General features: G+C 34.2%; 2 protein-coding genes across 2 annotated transcripts; both read right to left on the bottom strand.

Moving 5' to 3' along the window:
* Positions 1-5,610: 5,610 nt before the first annotated feature.
* LOC117785927 lies at positions 5,611-6,090 on the bottom strand. Its single transcript, XM_034624202.1, has 3 exons — positions 6,049-6,090; positions 5,822-5,989; positions 5,611-5,760 (listed from the first exon to the last, which is right to left on the bottom strand). The coding sequence occupies exons 1-3, from the start codon at positions 6,088-6,090 to the stop codon at positions 5,611-5,613; spliced, it is 360 nt and encodes a 119-aa protein (XP_034480093.1).
* A 1,353-nt stretch (positions 6,091-7,443) lies between these two features.
* On the bottom strand, positions 7,444-7,961 carry LOC117785924. The gene is made up of 3 exons (XM_034624199.1): positions 7,884-7,961; positions 7,655-7,825; positions 7,444-7,593 (listed from the first exon to the last, which is right to left on the bottom strand). The coding sequence occupies exons 1-3, from the start codon at positions 7,959-7,961 to the stop codon at positions 7,444-7,446; spliced, it is 399 nt and encodes a 132-aa protein (XP_034480090.1).
* Positions 7,962-13,326: the final 5,365 nt, after the last annotated feature.

Genomic DNA, 13,326 nt, shown 5'->3' with positions numbered 1-13,326 from the left:
TTCTTAAAGTTCGAAAACACATCTTGATTTTAAGAATAAATGTTCTTAAAATATAAGTCAACAAATAAAAAAAAGTAAGGATGATTTTTAAATTTTAAATTTATTATATTGTGTTTTATTATGAAACTAAGATTTTGGTCTTAAAACTATAATTTTGATCTAAGAAATGCATCAAAAACATAATATTCTTAAAGTTAGAAAACACAGCTTGATTTTGAAAATAAATGTTCTTAAAAAATAAGTCAACAAATTAAAAAAAATTAGAAAGACTTTGAAATTTTTAATTAATTATATTGTGTTTTATTATGAAACCAAGATTTTGGTCTCAAAACTAAAATTTTGATCTAAGAAATGCCTCAGAAACTTAATATTTTTAATGTTAGAAAACACATCTTAATTTTGAGAATAAATGTTCTTAAAATATAAGTCAACAAATAATACAAAAAAAATATGGAAGATATTGAAATTTTTAATTTATTATATTGTGTTTTATTTTGTTATATATACATTTTTTTCTGACTTGGTAATTTTATAAATATTTCTTTACTATGAATTCTTGCTTAAGAGTAGGACTCAAACCCTCGCTTGCTTTTAATTCTAAAATTTAGTAGTAGGTATTTTTTTCCAGTGCTCGAGGGTGAAGTGCTATGTTTCACCTTCTCAACTCGTCGTCGTCGTCGTCGTCATCGGCAACATCATCAGCCAATGTCACTAAGTATGCTCACATTTTATTCATTGGCCCTGCCTCCCCCTGTCTCCAGCTTACCCTCATCTTTGTCCTCGTCCGCGTCCTCACCCTCATTCGCACCCAAATTGGCCAACGGTGCGTAACGCATGCACATTTATAAGAATTGCAAATAACTTTAAGCAAAGTTGAAGCTCTCTGCAAAGTCACCGCGAAACTGCGCCGGCCACAAGACGTTCCCCACTTCCCCCACTTCCCCACTTCCCCACTTCCTGTTCCCAACCACAGCCACTTGCCCTGTCCCCACCATCATCATCATCATCATCATCGTTCTCATTGCCGATTCCTGTTCCTGGGTTTGGGGTAGCCGCAAGGACGAAGGAGTCGCCTCTCGTAAATGCCAAATCTCAAGGGTGGCATAAATGTTGTCCTTCAACTTGGCTGGCCATGGTTCGTACTTAATACTGGTAGTTCTTATTCCCATCGTTGTTGTTGTTCTTGTTGTTGTTGTTGCTCCTTTCGTTGTCCTGGTTGATAGCTTAAGTGGCTGCATTATTGTCGGGGTTTAACTAACACTAAAACTGATTGATTTTAATTCTCATGCATTTACATTCATTAGAATTTATTGGCCCAACTTTGATACAGCTAAGTTTACAGCTTCATGGATTGCATTCTATTTCAATATTAATTAAATTGAAATTGTTCTGTATCACTTTGAATTTAGTTTTAAATTTTAACCATAATTTAAATAAAGACATTGTTTAATGAGTTTTTTTTTATTGTGATAACTTTTAGATTGCTGATAAAAAATGTTTTACAAGCAAACCCTTTTTTGTAAAAGTCTTTAATAATTATATTTAGTAATATATACTCTATTTAAAAGTATTGCAAGAATGTATAAATTACATGAACATATTAAATTCGGAAAACTATATGAAAAAATCTGATTATTAAACTCTAAGGGCCAGTTTTTCAATGTCTTTTTAAGGGGTTTGATAAGTATGCAACAGATATTTTGACGTAAAAATGTATAGAAGTTAATGTCGAACTTGAATTTATCTATTTTATAAAATTTAAGAAGACATTAAAAACCGACACTAAGAATCAATATGTTTTAATAAATTTTGTTAACTTATTAAATGTTTTTAATTTTAAAATATATTTTCAAATAGAATATTCAAAAATTTATCTATTTTATAAAATTTAAGGAGACGTTTAAAAACCGGCCCTATGAATCAATATGTTTTAATAAATTTTATTAAATGTTTTTCGTTTTTAAATTTATTTTCAAATAGAATATTAAAAATGTAAATATATAAAATAAATAAAATAACACAATTAAATATAATTATTTTCCATTTTGTCATAAAGTTTAGTTTTTAATATTCATATATTAAAAATTAATATTATTTAGGGTTTAAGTATTTCTAAACAAGTTGTACAACAATAATTGTTGAGCTTAACTCATTAAATAAATATAATCAAATTACTTAAGCAATCACAAAGCAAAAGTAACAATTATTACAGCCATTGTCAAGCAAAATAAAAAGCAAAGAGAGTTTTGAAGTCTCTCTTAAGCTTTCGTTCGCAATGACAACAAAGAGTATTTTATACACTGCGCCTGTGCGTATGCAACATGAATTGGTTCGAAGCCGGTTGAAAGACAAACCAAAACAAAAAGCCCAAGCAGCCACACTTGGAATTGCACAGTTATACCGATACACACACACACTCTCACACATATACAGAGATACACTTGTTCGACAGCAGACTTGGCGTCTCCAGGCAAGTTGCCACTGCCAGACAGCGTGTCCTTGCCACATGCTTTTGGCTCTGCCAAATCAGTTGCGGTTTGCAAACGCGGCACAACACAACGTGCAAGCGGTATTCACAGTTTTTCAAGGAGTTCTCGTTAACGTAAACGCTGCTTTCGCTTTCCGAGTTTCTGTGTTCGCGTGCTTTGTTTTGTTGGTCGAGCCTTTAATCAAAAAAAAAATTGTTTGCACTTTGCAACAGGACGCGACAATTTCCGCTTCGATGCATAATTTGAGTTTGCCTTTGTGCTGATTTTTCAAGTTCAGCAACTTTGAAAGGGTTGAATTTCGCAAAGTTAAAATTCAAGTATCGCATATCATTACGCGTGGTAATTTTCTAATGACGATGACGATGACGATGTTGTCAACAGTGCGTGTGGCAAGTGTGTGTTGCGTGTGTCTGCATTTATGCATAATTGAATAACGAAGGTGAAAATTGAAATGTTAACAAATTGAATTTGCACTGTTTCCACTCCCTCTCACAAAATACTTACTACAAAACAACTGCCCCAAGTTTTGTGTGTTGGGGTCGTAAAGTAAATTGTAAATTGCTTAACGAGCCAAGTCCAAGTCCAAGACTCTGCAACTGTCGTACGTGCTGGTAGTAAATTTCTAATTGGATTAGGAGTCAACAACCCGCCAACTGTGCCACAGCGAGGTAAGCGTAACATAATGAACTTCAAGTCCAAGTCTAAGTGGACTTCCTTTCACCTAACCAACTGAACAATCAAGTGGACCGTTTGACAGACAAAAGATTGTCCAAGGTTCAATGCCAGCTAATTGCCACGGGGGATGGTACAACCAATGAGTCAGGGAAGGTGTCATGTGATATGAATGCTTCATTTGGGTCGAGCTCTTATTTCAACGGCAGGAACTATCCCTCAATACGGATATGATTTGGCTTAAAATAAAATAGAATTTTACAAAGTTTAGAAATAATTCTTGCACCTCGACAATGAAATTAAGAAAATCACCTTTGAATTGTTCTTAAGGCCGATTTTCCTTTCAAAATAGAAAATACTTTACTTAAAAATTTTATCTTTTCTGAATTGTAAAACCATTTTTCTGAAAAACATGGCTTTGTTGCCATAACAATCGAAACATCATTTCTAAAATTAAGGTTTTTTTTTTGTTAAAACGTTGGGTACATCAGGTGTGTTCCAGAAATCTCTAGAGATTTTAAAGAGAATTGCTTTTGAAAACAACCATTCGAAATGTCGGCTTACCTTAAATGTCAGTGGTTTAGTTTTTCGAGCATATTTTCGAAGTCAAAAAAATCGGTTACCTCAAATTTACTTCCAGTTTCAGCAAAATTACTAGGTTTAGAAATACTTTTTATAGTTAACAAATTTAAAAAGAAAATTATTTTATGCATTTTTATTCAATTAAAAAATATAATTCAATTCAATTCAATATCAAATCTCTCTTAAATCCTTAAGACATTTATAAGCAATGGTTGCTTTTTTTAAGGAACACCAGCAATTGCTTTTGAATTTTAAAATCAAACAACACTGTCATTTATTATTAAACAATTATTTTTTAATATTAGAAAACAATTTATTATATTTTTATATCAATTTCAATTCATTATCAAACTTTTAGGAAAATTTTTCTATAGTTAAGAAAAACATTTTTCGATAAATAGACACTTTTCCAACTATTATAGCGATTTGAAATCAAAAGCGATATTCTAAAGCGAGGATAATAACTTTTTTTTGAGTGTGGCACGCCACTTTGTTATATATCATTAACACTTGGCAACTACAACTACTGTGAGCATTAACAATAACAATGTTGCAAGCACATTTATTTTAATTTACTCACTCTGCTTGGGAGAAACTTGAACTTGCCACTGCCACGCCCACCAGCCACCGCCGATAAGCTAGCATTATGCAAATGCTGTGAGAAACCACAAGGCTGCAAGCTTATCGCCCTGAAGCGACACCTAATAATGAATACTAATTTGCTCATTAACGCTATGACACCGACAAAACATTATTTCAACTTTCAGTTGCTTTAAACAACTAGAACAACTTATGCATGTGTGAGTTTTTCAGCGTATAAATTATTAAAATTAATTAAATGACAATGTCAGCTGAGATTTTTAGGAACAATCTGCAGGTAAAACGGAAAGTGCAAATGAAGTTTAATGTAGCTAATCATGTGACTTCAGGCTAAACATTACAAGAGTTTACGACCGCCCCTCTCTTTCTCTCTCTTTCTCTCTCTTTCTCGCTGTGTGTGGTTTGAGATAATTAAGAATTTAATTATTTACACAGAAAGTATACAAAACACAAGCAGACATTTATTAGCCTAGACACATTCACACACATTCACATGTCAGCTCTTTTGGGTGCATTCAATATTCATAATACTTTATGCTCCTAAAAGCAGAGTCCTTGCCAGGAAGTAGGAGCAGGCTGGCTTGAACTTTTCAGCCTGTTCTGCTAACAAAGCCAACTGTTTGCCTTTGGACTTAACAGTATTCATCGGGTCATTTCATTTGTTTACCTTTATGTCAACGTTGTCCAATTGCAGGGTGTTGCCTGTTTAACTGTTTATTGAACCAGTCTGGAGACTGGGACATGCAACACATTATTTAATTGTGTACACAAGTGCTTGTGGCACTTGCAACACGGTGCGTGCATTGACTTGTGCTTTCACCTGTGGCAGTGAAAACTGCCCATCAACCAGCTGCTAAAAAATTAACACAAAATACTCATCATCGTTTTTTTAAGCTCAACCAACTGATCAATATTAATCATTCATGTAAAACATCACTTTTTAATTTGTTTTCGAATGAAAAATATTTTTTATGTGTAACAATTTTCCTGTCCATTGAGTACACACTTTTTTGTGAACAATTAATTGCATACGCGGCTCATTAATCAAGCAAATTGTCAAGTAATTTTAAGGCAACAGCTTTCAAGCAGCGCCTATTGATAAATCAAATTTACAATATATTTTCAAGCTTATACATAAAACTCTTTGTCCTGCAGACTGACTCATTGATCACTGCACAGCCCAAACCATAAGACCTAGGAGGTTGAAATTTTCACACAATATAGCTGAGACAATTATTTATAAATATGTACTGAAATTTCTTAGACATCAATCTGTAATTTGCATATTTACGTCGATAATGCTGCGCAAAACATTGTAGATCTTCCAATACATTTTCATCACATACTCCCCTTTTCCGATAGGCAAATGTAGATTCAAATCCTTATCAAATTGCAGATGATCTATAATCAGGTCATTCTGAAAGGTTACAGTATAACACAGTCAATTTATTTTTATCACAAAAGTTTGAGCAACTCACATTATAGGGACAGGAGTGATTTACATTGCTGTTGGTATCCAAGCGTAGGAATTTGTAGATGGCTTTAGCAATAGGATTGCGTCGTTTGCTGATAATAAACTGACAACAATCAATATCGAAGTGATATAACGACTGCGTATAACCACGTCGCAAAACCTCAACACGGAGCTGCATTGGACAATGGCAATAATGTAGTAGATATTAAAAAGAATTTCTTTTGTACCTACCGAGGCATTTGTAACTGGTAGTTGCAACAATTTGATCACCATGTTGACTTCTTTGACGCCTCGCCGCAATGGTTTCATGACACAGTTTTCAAAGCTACAAAACGATGGATCCACAACGTGGCATTTAAGTCCGGTTATCCTTATGAGTGTAGCCCAAGTCAAAGACGCATCGAGCAACAGAAAAATCAGGACAATTTTCACATACATCTGTTGTCTCATAATCGTAGGAATCGGAGCTGTCCACTTCACAGTTCGTGACAAACTAATGCCTTAGTATTGTCAGATTTTAAATAAAGTTGATCGGTTAACTAATTAGCTTGATATAAAAGCAATTATAATAAAATTAATACATTTAAAATAAACAAATTAAGTTAAATTGTTTACAATCCCAAAAAGATATCATAAGCTAACTGTAACTGCTTCTTCTTCATTCGACTCAACGTACCTATTCCTTGCCTTTTTTTCAAAAACTTCCATCTCTCATAACTTCATCAAAAATCAACCGATTTTAAAACGGAATGCCATTTTGATCATGATTTGGCCTCTAAATTGATTCTGCATTTAAATTTTTACCATCTAAAAAATTTGATATTTTTTCGACTCTAAGCCATCTATCATCCAATTTTCCATACCTACCCCTTGACATTTTTTCAAAAACTTTGATCTTCCATAACTTCATCAAAAATCAACCGATTTTCAAGCGGAATGTCATTTTGATCATGATTTGGCCTCTAAATTGATTCTGCATTTAAATTTTTACCATCTAAAAAATTTGATATTTTTTCGACTCTAAGCCATCTATCATCCAATTTTCCATACCTACCCCTTGACATTTTTTCAAAAACTTTGATCTTCCATAACTTCATCAAAAATCAACCGATTTTCAAGCGGAATGTCATTTTGATCATGATTTGGCCTCTAAATTCATTCTGTATTCAAATTTTGTTCATATAAAAAATTTAGTTATTTTCGACCAAGATTCGATTTTGATGCTAAGGGTCCCCCCTTTGAAATTTTGAAAATTCAAAATTTTAAATCTTAAGTTTTCACTTTTAATCAACTCCTTATATCGTAATTAGTATAAAACAACACACTAAAACTGATTCTGAGACCTTTCATTTTTTTGTAAAAAATCATGCCAAATTGGACAAAAAATTTGACTTGTAAAGTCGCTAGATCCAAAGTCTGACCAACTTTAAGCATTCATAACTTTGTCAAAACTGATCCGATTTTCAAGTGGAATATCATTTTGATTATGGCTCGTCCTCATAATCCATTCTGCATACAATATTAATTATTTTTTGTATAAATCAATTTTTTCCAATTAATAAGGGACAGAGCTGAACAATATTTAACATCGAATAATGTACAAAGTAATATGTACAAAATATGTCCTCAATCAGCAATTTGCAAATTAACGTCGATTGTACAGCGCAGGACATTGTGGATCTTCCAATACATTTTCATCACATATTCCCCTCTTCCGATAGGTATAAGTAGCTTCAAATCCTTATCAAACGGCAGATGATCTATAATCAGGTCGTTCTGAAAAATTACAGAAAAACGCAATTATTTAATTATAATAATGCAAATTTGACTACCTCACATTGTATGGACAGGAGTGATTTAAATTGCTATATGTATCCAAGCGGAAGAACTTGTAGACCGCATGAGCCATGGGATTACGCCTTTTAGTTAGCCAAAACTGGCAGCAATCAATTTCGAAATTGACTAACGATTGTGTGGTATAACCACGTCGACAAATCTCAACACGAACCTGTGGAAGAATATGCAGATTAAATGATGGCACTTAAAAGAGTTCGAATTATACCCACCGACACATTGGTAACTGGTACTTGGAACATTCTGACCACCATGCTAAGTTCCTTAACACCACGACGGACTGGTTTCATGACACAGTTCTCGAAGCTGCAAAACGATGGATCCACAACGTGGCATTTAAGTCCGGTTATCCTTATGAGTGTAGCCCAAGTCAAAGTATTGAGCATTAGAATAATTAGGAATGCAGTTAGAGGCATATACTGTTTCATTATTTAAAATAAACGAACTGAATGTACATTTGATATATTGCAAACTAACGCCTTAGTATTGCCAATATTTCAAATAAGTTTGAAAATAACATGGTCGACTAGTCATCTAAATTTAAATATAATTGTCTAAAAAAAGAAATAATTAAAATAAAGTTAAGTATATATTAAAAAACAACTAATCGCGTTAAAAAAAGTGCAATCAGCTCAGTTAATAAATACCATTTTTGAATAACTTCTAAATTTATTATTATCTGGTAATTTGTAGGTCAAATGATGACAATATTATGTGCAATTTTAGCTATACGTCAATTTTAGTTAACATAAGATTAATTGCAGGTATTAAGAACAATATTACCATGTCTTTCTTTCAGCTGTTTTGAAGCTGTTGAAATCACTTGAATTTGGCTATAAATCAGAATCCGTAAATTACTGTTGAGTTTTATTTGAGCGAAAAAAAAAAAAATATATTTTTGATCATCTTTTTTGAATTTTATTTTTTTTTTTATCAATAATAATGATTATTTTCGATTTTTTTTTTTTTTTATCAAATATAATGATTATTTTTGATTTTTATTTTTTTTTGATCAAAAATAACGATAATAACGATTATAAGTTTTATTAATCACTTGAATTTGCCTATAAATTCACAGAATTCGTCAATTACTGTTGAGTTTTATTTTGAGAAAAAAAAAATAAAAATATTTTTGATCATCATTTTTGAATTTTTTATTTTTTTTTAATCAATAATAATGCTTATTTTTGATTTTTCTTTATTTGATAAAAAATAATGATTATTTTCGATATTAATTTTTTTTTTTGATCAAAAATAACGTAAGTTTTATTAAATTACTTAAAACTAATGATTATCCTTGTTAAAAAACATAAAAAATTTAAATATAATCATTACCAAGTAATTTTTGTAATATTACTTATAATGATTACGGTCCTTGCTATAAATTGTAAATTGTTACCAAAATTTGCCTTCAGCTGCTGCTGACAGACAGACAGTAGTGGCATTATTATTATTATTGTTGCTGTGTCAAAGTCAAAATTAAAAACGCAATGACAAAAACAAACTTGTATCCGAACCCCTCCGGTAAGTACCGCTCCGTACCGCAGCAGCCGTTTGGCGCGTGAAAAAACGCGCAACGCATCAACACAGGAACGATGGCAACACCAACACTGACAACAACAACAACAACAACAGCAACAACAACAGCAACAACATGAGCAGAACGAACAATGCTGCCATAAATAACAAAGGCAAATGTTGCGACACACTCGTGAGGGGAGGATGCTGGAAAGGAAAGGGAAGGAAAGGAAAGGGACAGGTGCGGGATATGGAACTGGAACCAGGGGGAACTTTTGCCTGGTTGTGGCAGTGTCACTGGGACTGGGACTGGGACTGGGGCTGGGTGAATGTGCCGTTAGAAGCGCAGCAACAGCCGCCGCACCATGACAAGCAGACACGTCGCTGGGCGGCAGAGACGGTGGCAAGAAAATATTTACAATCAAGTCGATTAACAAAAGGAAACCTTGTGACGCGCACTTTGAGTTCTGTTTCTGTTTCTGTTCTCTTTTATTTTCTTTTTTTTTTTGCATATATATATTTTTTTTGCTCTCTGCTTGTTGCTTTTTTAATTAAAAATCAGTAGACCCACGCAGTGTGCTTTTCCCCACCTTTTTCCCCAACGATTCACCAACTTTTACTCGGCGACTGTCATCAGCGCCATTTTGCAAATCAACGCAATGATTGCGTCTGCTTGTTTTGTCATCACATTTTGTTTACAAAAAAAAAAAAAGAAGAGAATATTTTTCATAAATATTACGGGACTTCAACTGCTTCTCGTGGCAGCACTTGAGACTTTTGCCACATTTCCCCAGCAACAAGCAGTTTTCAAGCAGCGACGTCATCATTAGGGCAACATTGCCGCCGCCCACGCAGGAAACTCTAAACTGGAGAAGGAGACGGAGACGGTGGCGGAGGCGGAGACAAGAGCTTTTGGCTTGGATGCGATTGTTTTGGGCTCCCCGCTGCTTTTGCCACAGCTCCAGAATTGACGCTGGTTGCTTATTGTCTTAAGAGCAGCTCCCTGGAATATGGAGTATGCCTGGTATTGCTGTAGGGCTTGGCTTTACTCTGTGGCTGTACGCATTCTAAGCGCCTTTCATATGGAACGACTGAACGGATGTAACGGTAGCCTCATTCTAAACGAATGACGGCAACTGTGTTGCACTGTGGTATCCACTCCAGCAATACTATGATATACCACTGCGGAAGGCACTCCGCGCTAGTGACGAAAGCATCAATATACAGCAATATATACAGGAAGAATGGAAAATTTGTTACAACAAACCGTTCAGATCGAGTCAGAAGTTTTGGGGCATGAAGTGACCTTTGTCACTAGACTTTTACCTCGTAAAGAGATTTTCTTTTGGAAGATATACTCAAATTAGAAATAATAGAAATAAATATTAAAATATAGATAGATCGATTTATTTAGACATTTTTTAAATCTATTTACAATATATAAAACAATTGGTATCATTTATTTAATGTCTATTTAAGCGATTTAATAATTATTTAAGACATATTTTGCCTTAAAATACATAAAAATATATCTCAAAGCTTAAAATGTGTAATTTTTATATATATATATATATATTTTTTAATATAACAAGATAACATAAATGTGTAATCTAGTTTGGGTATGACGCCAAGAGTCAAGGAGCTACATAAAGCAAAATTTTTATTTTAGTTATTAATAGAAATTTATTTACTTTTTACACTTCTCCAATTCAGTTAGATTTAAAATTCGAATTTCGCCTTTTCCCTTCTCTTAAATCTAATATTCAAATAAATAACATAAATAAATTGAGTTTCATCCACAGTGCGTACTTTCTCTGCTGAACAATTGCAGCATTTTCAGTTGCTTCATTCTTCCGCCTCCTGTTTGCACTTCAATTCCCCATTCTTATTCGTATTATTCTTATTATATTTTATGCAATTTTTCACTTTACGACTTTCACGTTGTTTATGCAAATAAGCGCCAAATGCTATTTGAATTTAGCAAAAGGAATTACGGTAACGCGATTGTCAACGCCAAGGCTCGATGCTGAGCACCGTTATGATTATGACAGTTATAACAGTCACAGGCATACGAGTAAATAGCAAAGTGGAAGGAGCAGAAGACGCCATGTTGTAAAAGATGAAAAAGTTAATAACACATCAAGTGTGAGTGTAACTACAGAAGGAGAGATAGAGAGAGAGAGAGAGAGATAGAGAGAGAGAGAGAGAGAGAGAGAGAGAGAGAGATAGAGAGAGAGAGAGAGAGAGAGAGAGACATATACAATTGTTCTACTGTACTCTCTTTACTATCTTTATCTCTTTCTAACTAGGCTTGGACACGTGCGAGCTACAAGCCACACAACAGTTGTTGTTGTTGTTGTAGTTGTTGCTACTTTTACAAAGTGTAAATTGTTTTAATACTTTTTAGTGCTTTATGACGCCATCTTGGCAGCGATAGCGTTGGCAGCGCTGCCTCCACTGGCGTCAGCTGCGCCAAAGTGCGCTGCCCTCACTCCTGGCATCAACTCTCACTCTCACTCACACACACACACACACACACACACACATTCACACTGGCACTTACACTCTCACTCTCACTCTCCGAGCACAGCAGAGTACACGTGTACTCGAATAGCGCACGTTAAAATCTCAACTTTTACGACCTTTGCAGCTTCGTCGCGGGGGACAAACGTCGGAGTTGTCGTTTGTCGTTGCTGCTGTTGTTATTGTTGTTGTTGCTGTGTCCTACGAATCTTTTTTCTCTGTTGCTTTTCATGTTTTTAGACCCTGTACTTACAAAAAGTGTAGGAGTCTTTCAAGTTTGTTTTAAAAAAAAGGTGCCTAACAGTCAAAAAATGACTTGTCAGACCATATAAAGTATATATGCATATATTCTTGATCAGAAATAATATCCAAGTCGATATAGCAATGTCCGTCTGTCCGTCTATCTGTATATACACATAGATCTCAGAGACTATAAGAGCTAGAGACACCAAATTTGGTATTTAGGTTTTTTTATATTGCAGGCAGATCAAGCTTGTTTCTTTTTTAGATCGGACCACTATATCATATAGCGCCCATAGGAAAAATTAATCAAAAATGTAAAAAAGCGCTCTACAAAGGTATTAAATCTTTTGCCTACCAAGTATCTAATTTAATTTTTACCAGTTTTAAATTTTTCATAGTAAGTACTGGGTCTTCGGCTGTCAGGTATGCTCTACTGCAGCACCGCGAGCAAAGGGAGCAGGAGGCGGAGCCCTCTAGTATTTTTTTTGTGGTATGTGACGTTGAATTTTACCTGTTGCCCTTCCCACTCTGTACTTAGCACAAATGGCAATTGTCAGAGATTCTGCACGTACCACCAACCAATCCGTCCACTCCTTCCTCCATCCTCCCTCCATCCTCAACTGCCAACTGCCAACTACATTTGGCTGACATTTCCAACTGCTCTTCGCAGTTTTAATCAAAATTGTTTCGTTCTGCGCTTTCATTTCACTTCATGAATTGTTCAGCTGGAACTGTCAAATAAAGTTTTGACGCACTTTTCGTTGGTTTTTTGGATGTGGGCGTGGTTGTTGTTGTTGATGTTGTTGCTGTACTTGTTTTTGACACTGCAATTCTGGTAATTAAAATACTTTTGCAGTCGCTTTGTTTATTTTGCCTTCTGTTTCTGTTTTCTACAATTAGTTGCACATTTTTGGTTAATTTACCACTGAGCCTTTTTGTAAATATTTAACTGTAAACAACGCAATTTTAATTTATTTGCATTTTGCTCTCATTACAGTTTGGCAAACAATTTGGGAATCGTTTACAGTGCTGGACATTAAAATGGAAACGCCATTTGGCAAGTTTTAAAAGTAAGTTTTATTTTTTTGGTAATATAAAAACGAAAAAAATGTTTATTAAGAAATTAATTGAAATTTCTCTACAAGATGTGTCAAATTTAGAAAGTAGGAAAATATGTGAAGTAAGTTTCACTATTACGTTATGTATTACAGATGGCCAAGAGTGAAATCTTGGCATACAAAAACTGTTTGATTTTCTTTCTCCTTCAGCAGAGTTTTCGCTGCATATTCGTATTCGCTTCCTAGAGACCCTTCCGGCTGAATAACTTCGTGATAATGATCGACTATGACGTTGCTAATGTGGCAACAAAAT

Source organism: Drosophila innubila (genome assembly GCF_004354385.1).
Source record: "Drosophila innubila isolate TH190305 chromosome 2R unlocalized genomic scaffold, UK_Dinn_1.0 1_C_2R, whole genome shotgun sequence".
Taxonomy (NCBI): domain Eukaryota; kingdom Metazoa; phylum Arthropoda; class Insecta; order Diptera; family Drosophilidae; genus Drosophila; species Drosophila innubila.
This window is presented reverse-complemented; position numbering and strand designations above follow the sequence as displayed.

Excerpts from the sequence above, each read along its gene's own strand:
- LOC117785924 (XM_034624199.1), bottom strand. The coding sequence starts at position 7,961 with ATGAAACCAGTCCGTCGTGGTGTTAAGGAACTTAGCATGGTGGTCAGA. Across the intron at positions 7,826-7,883 it reads TACCAGTTACCAATGTGTCG|GTTCGTGTTGAGATTTGTCG; the intron begins GTGGGTATAATT and ends ATTCTTCCACAG. Across the intron at positions 7,594-7,654 it reads ATCACTCCTGTCCATACAAT|AACGACCTGATTATAGATCA; the intron begins GTGAGGTAGTCA and ends GTAATTTTTCAG.
- LOC117785927 (XM_034624202.1), bottom strand. The coding sequence starts at position 6,090 with ATGGTGATCAAATTGTTGCAACTACCAGTTACAAATGCCTCG. Across the intron at positions 5,990-6,048 it reads TACCAGTTACAAATGCCTCG|CTCCGTGTTGAGGTTTTGCG; the intron begins GTAGGTACAAAA and ends TGTCCAATGCAG. Across the intron at positions 5,761-5,821 it reads ATCACTCCTGTCCCTATAAT|AATGACCTGATTATAGATCA; the intron begins GTGAGTTGCTCA and ends GTAACCTTTCAG.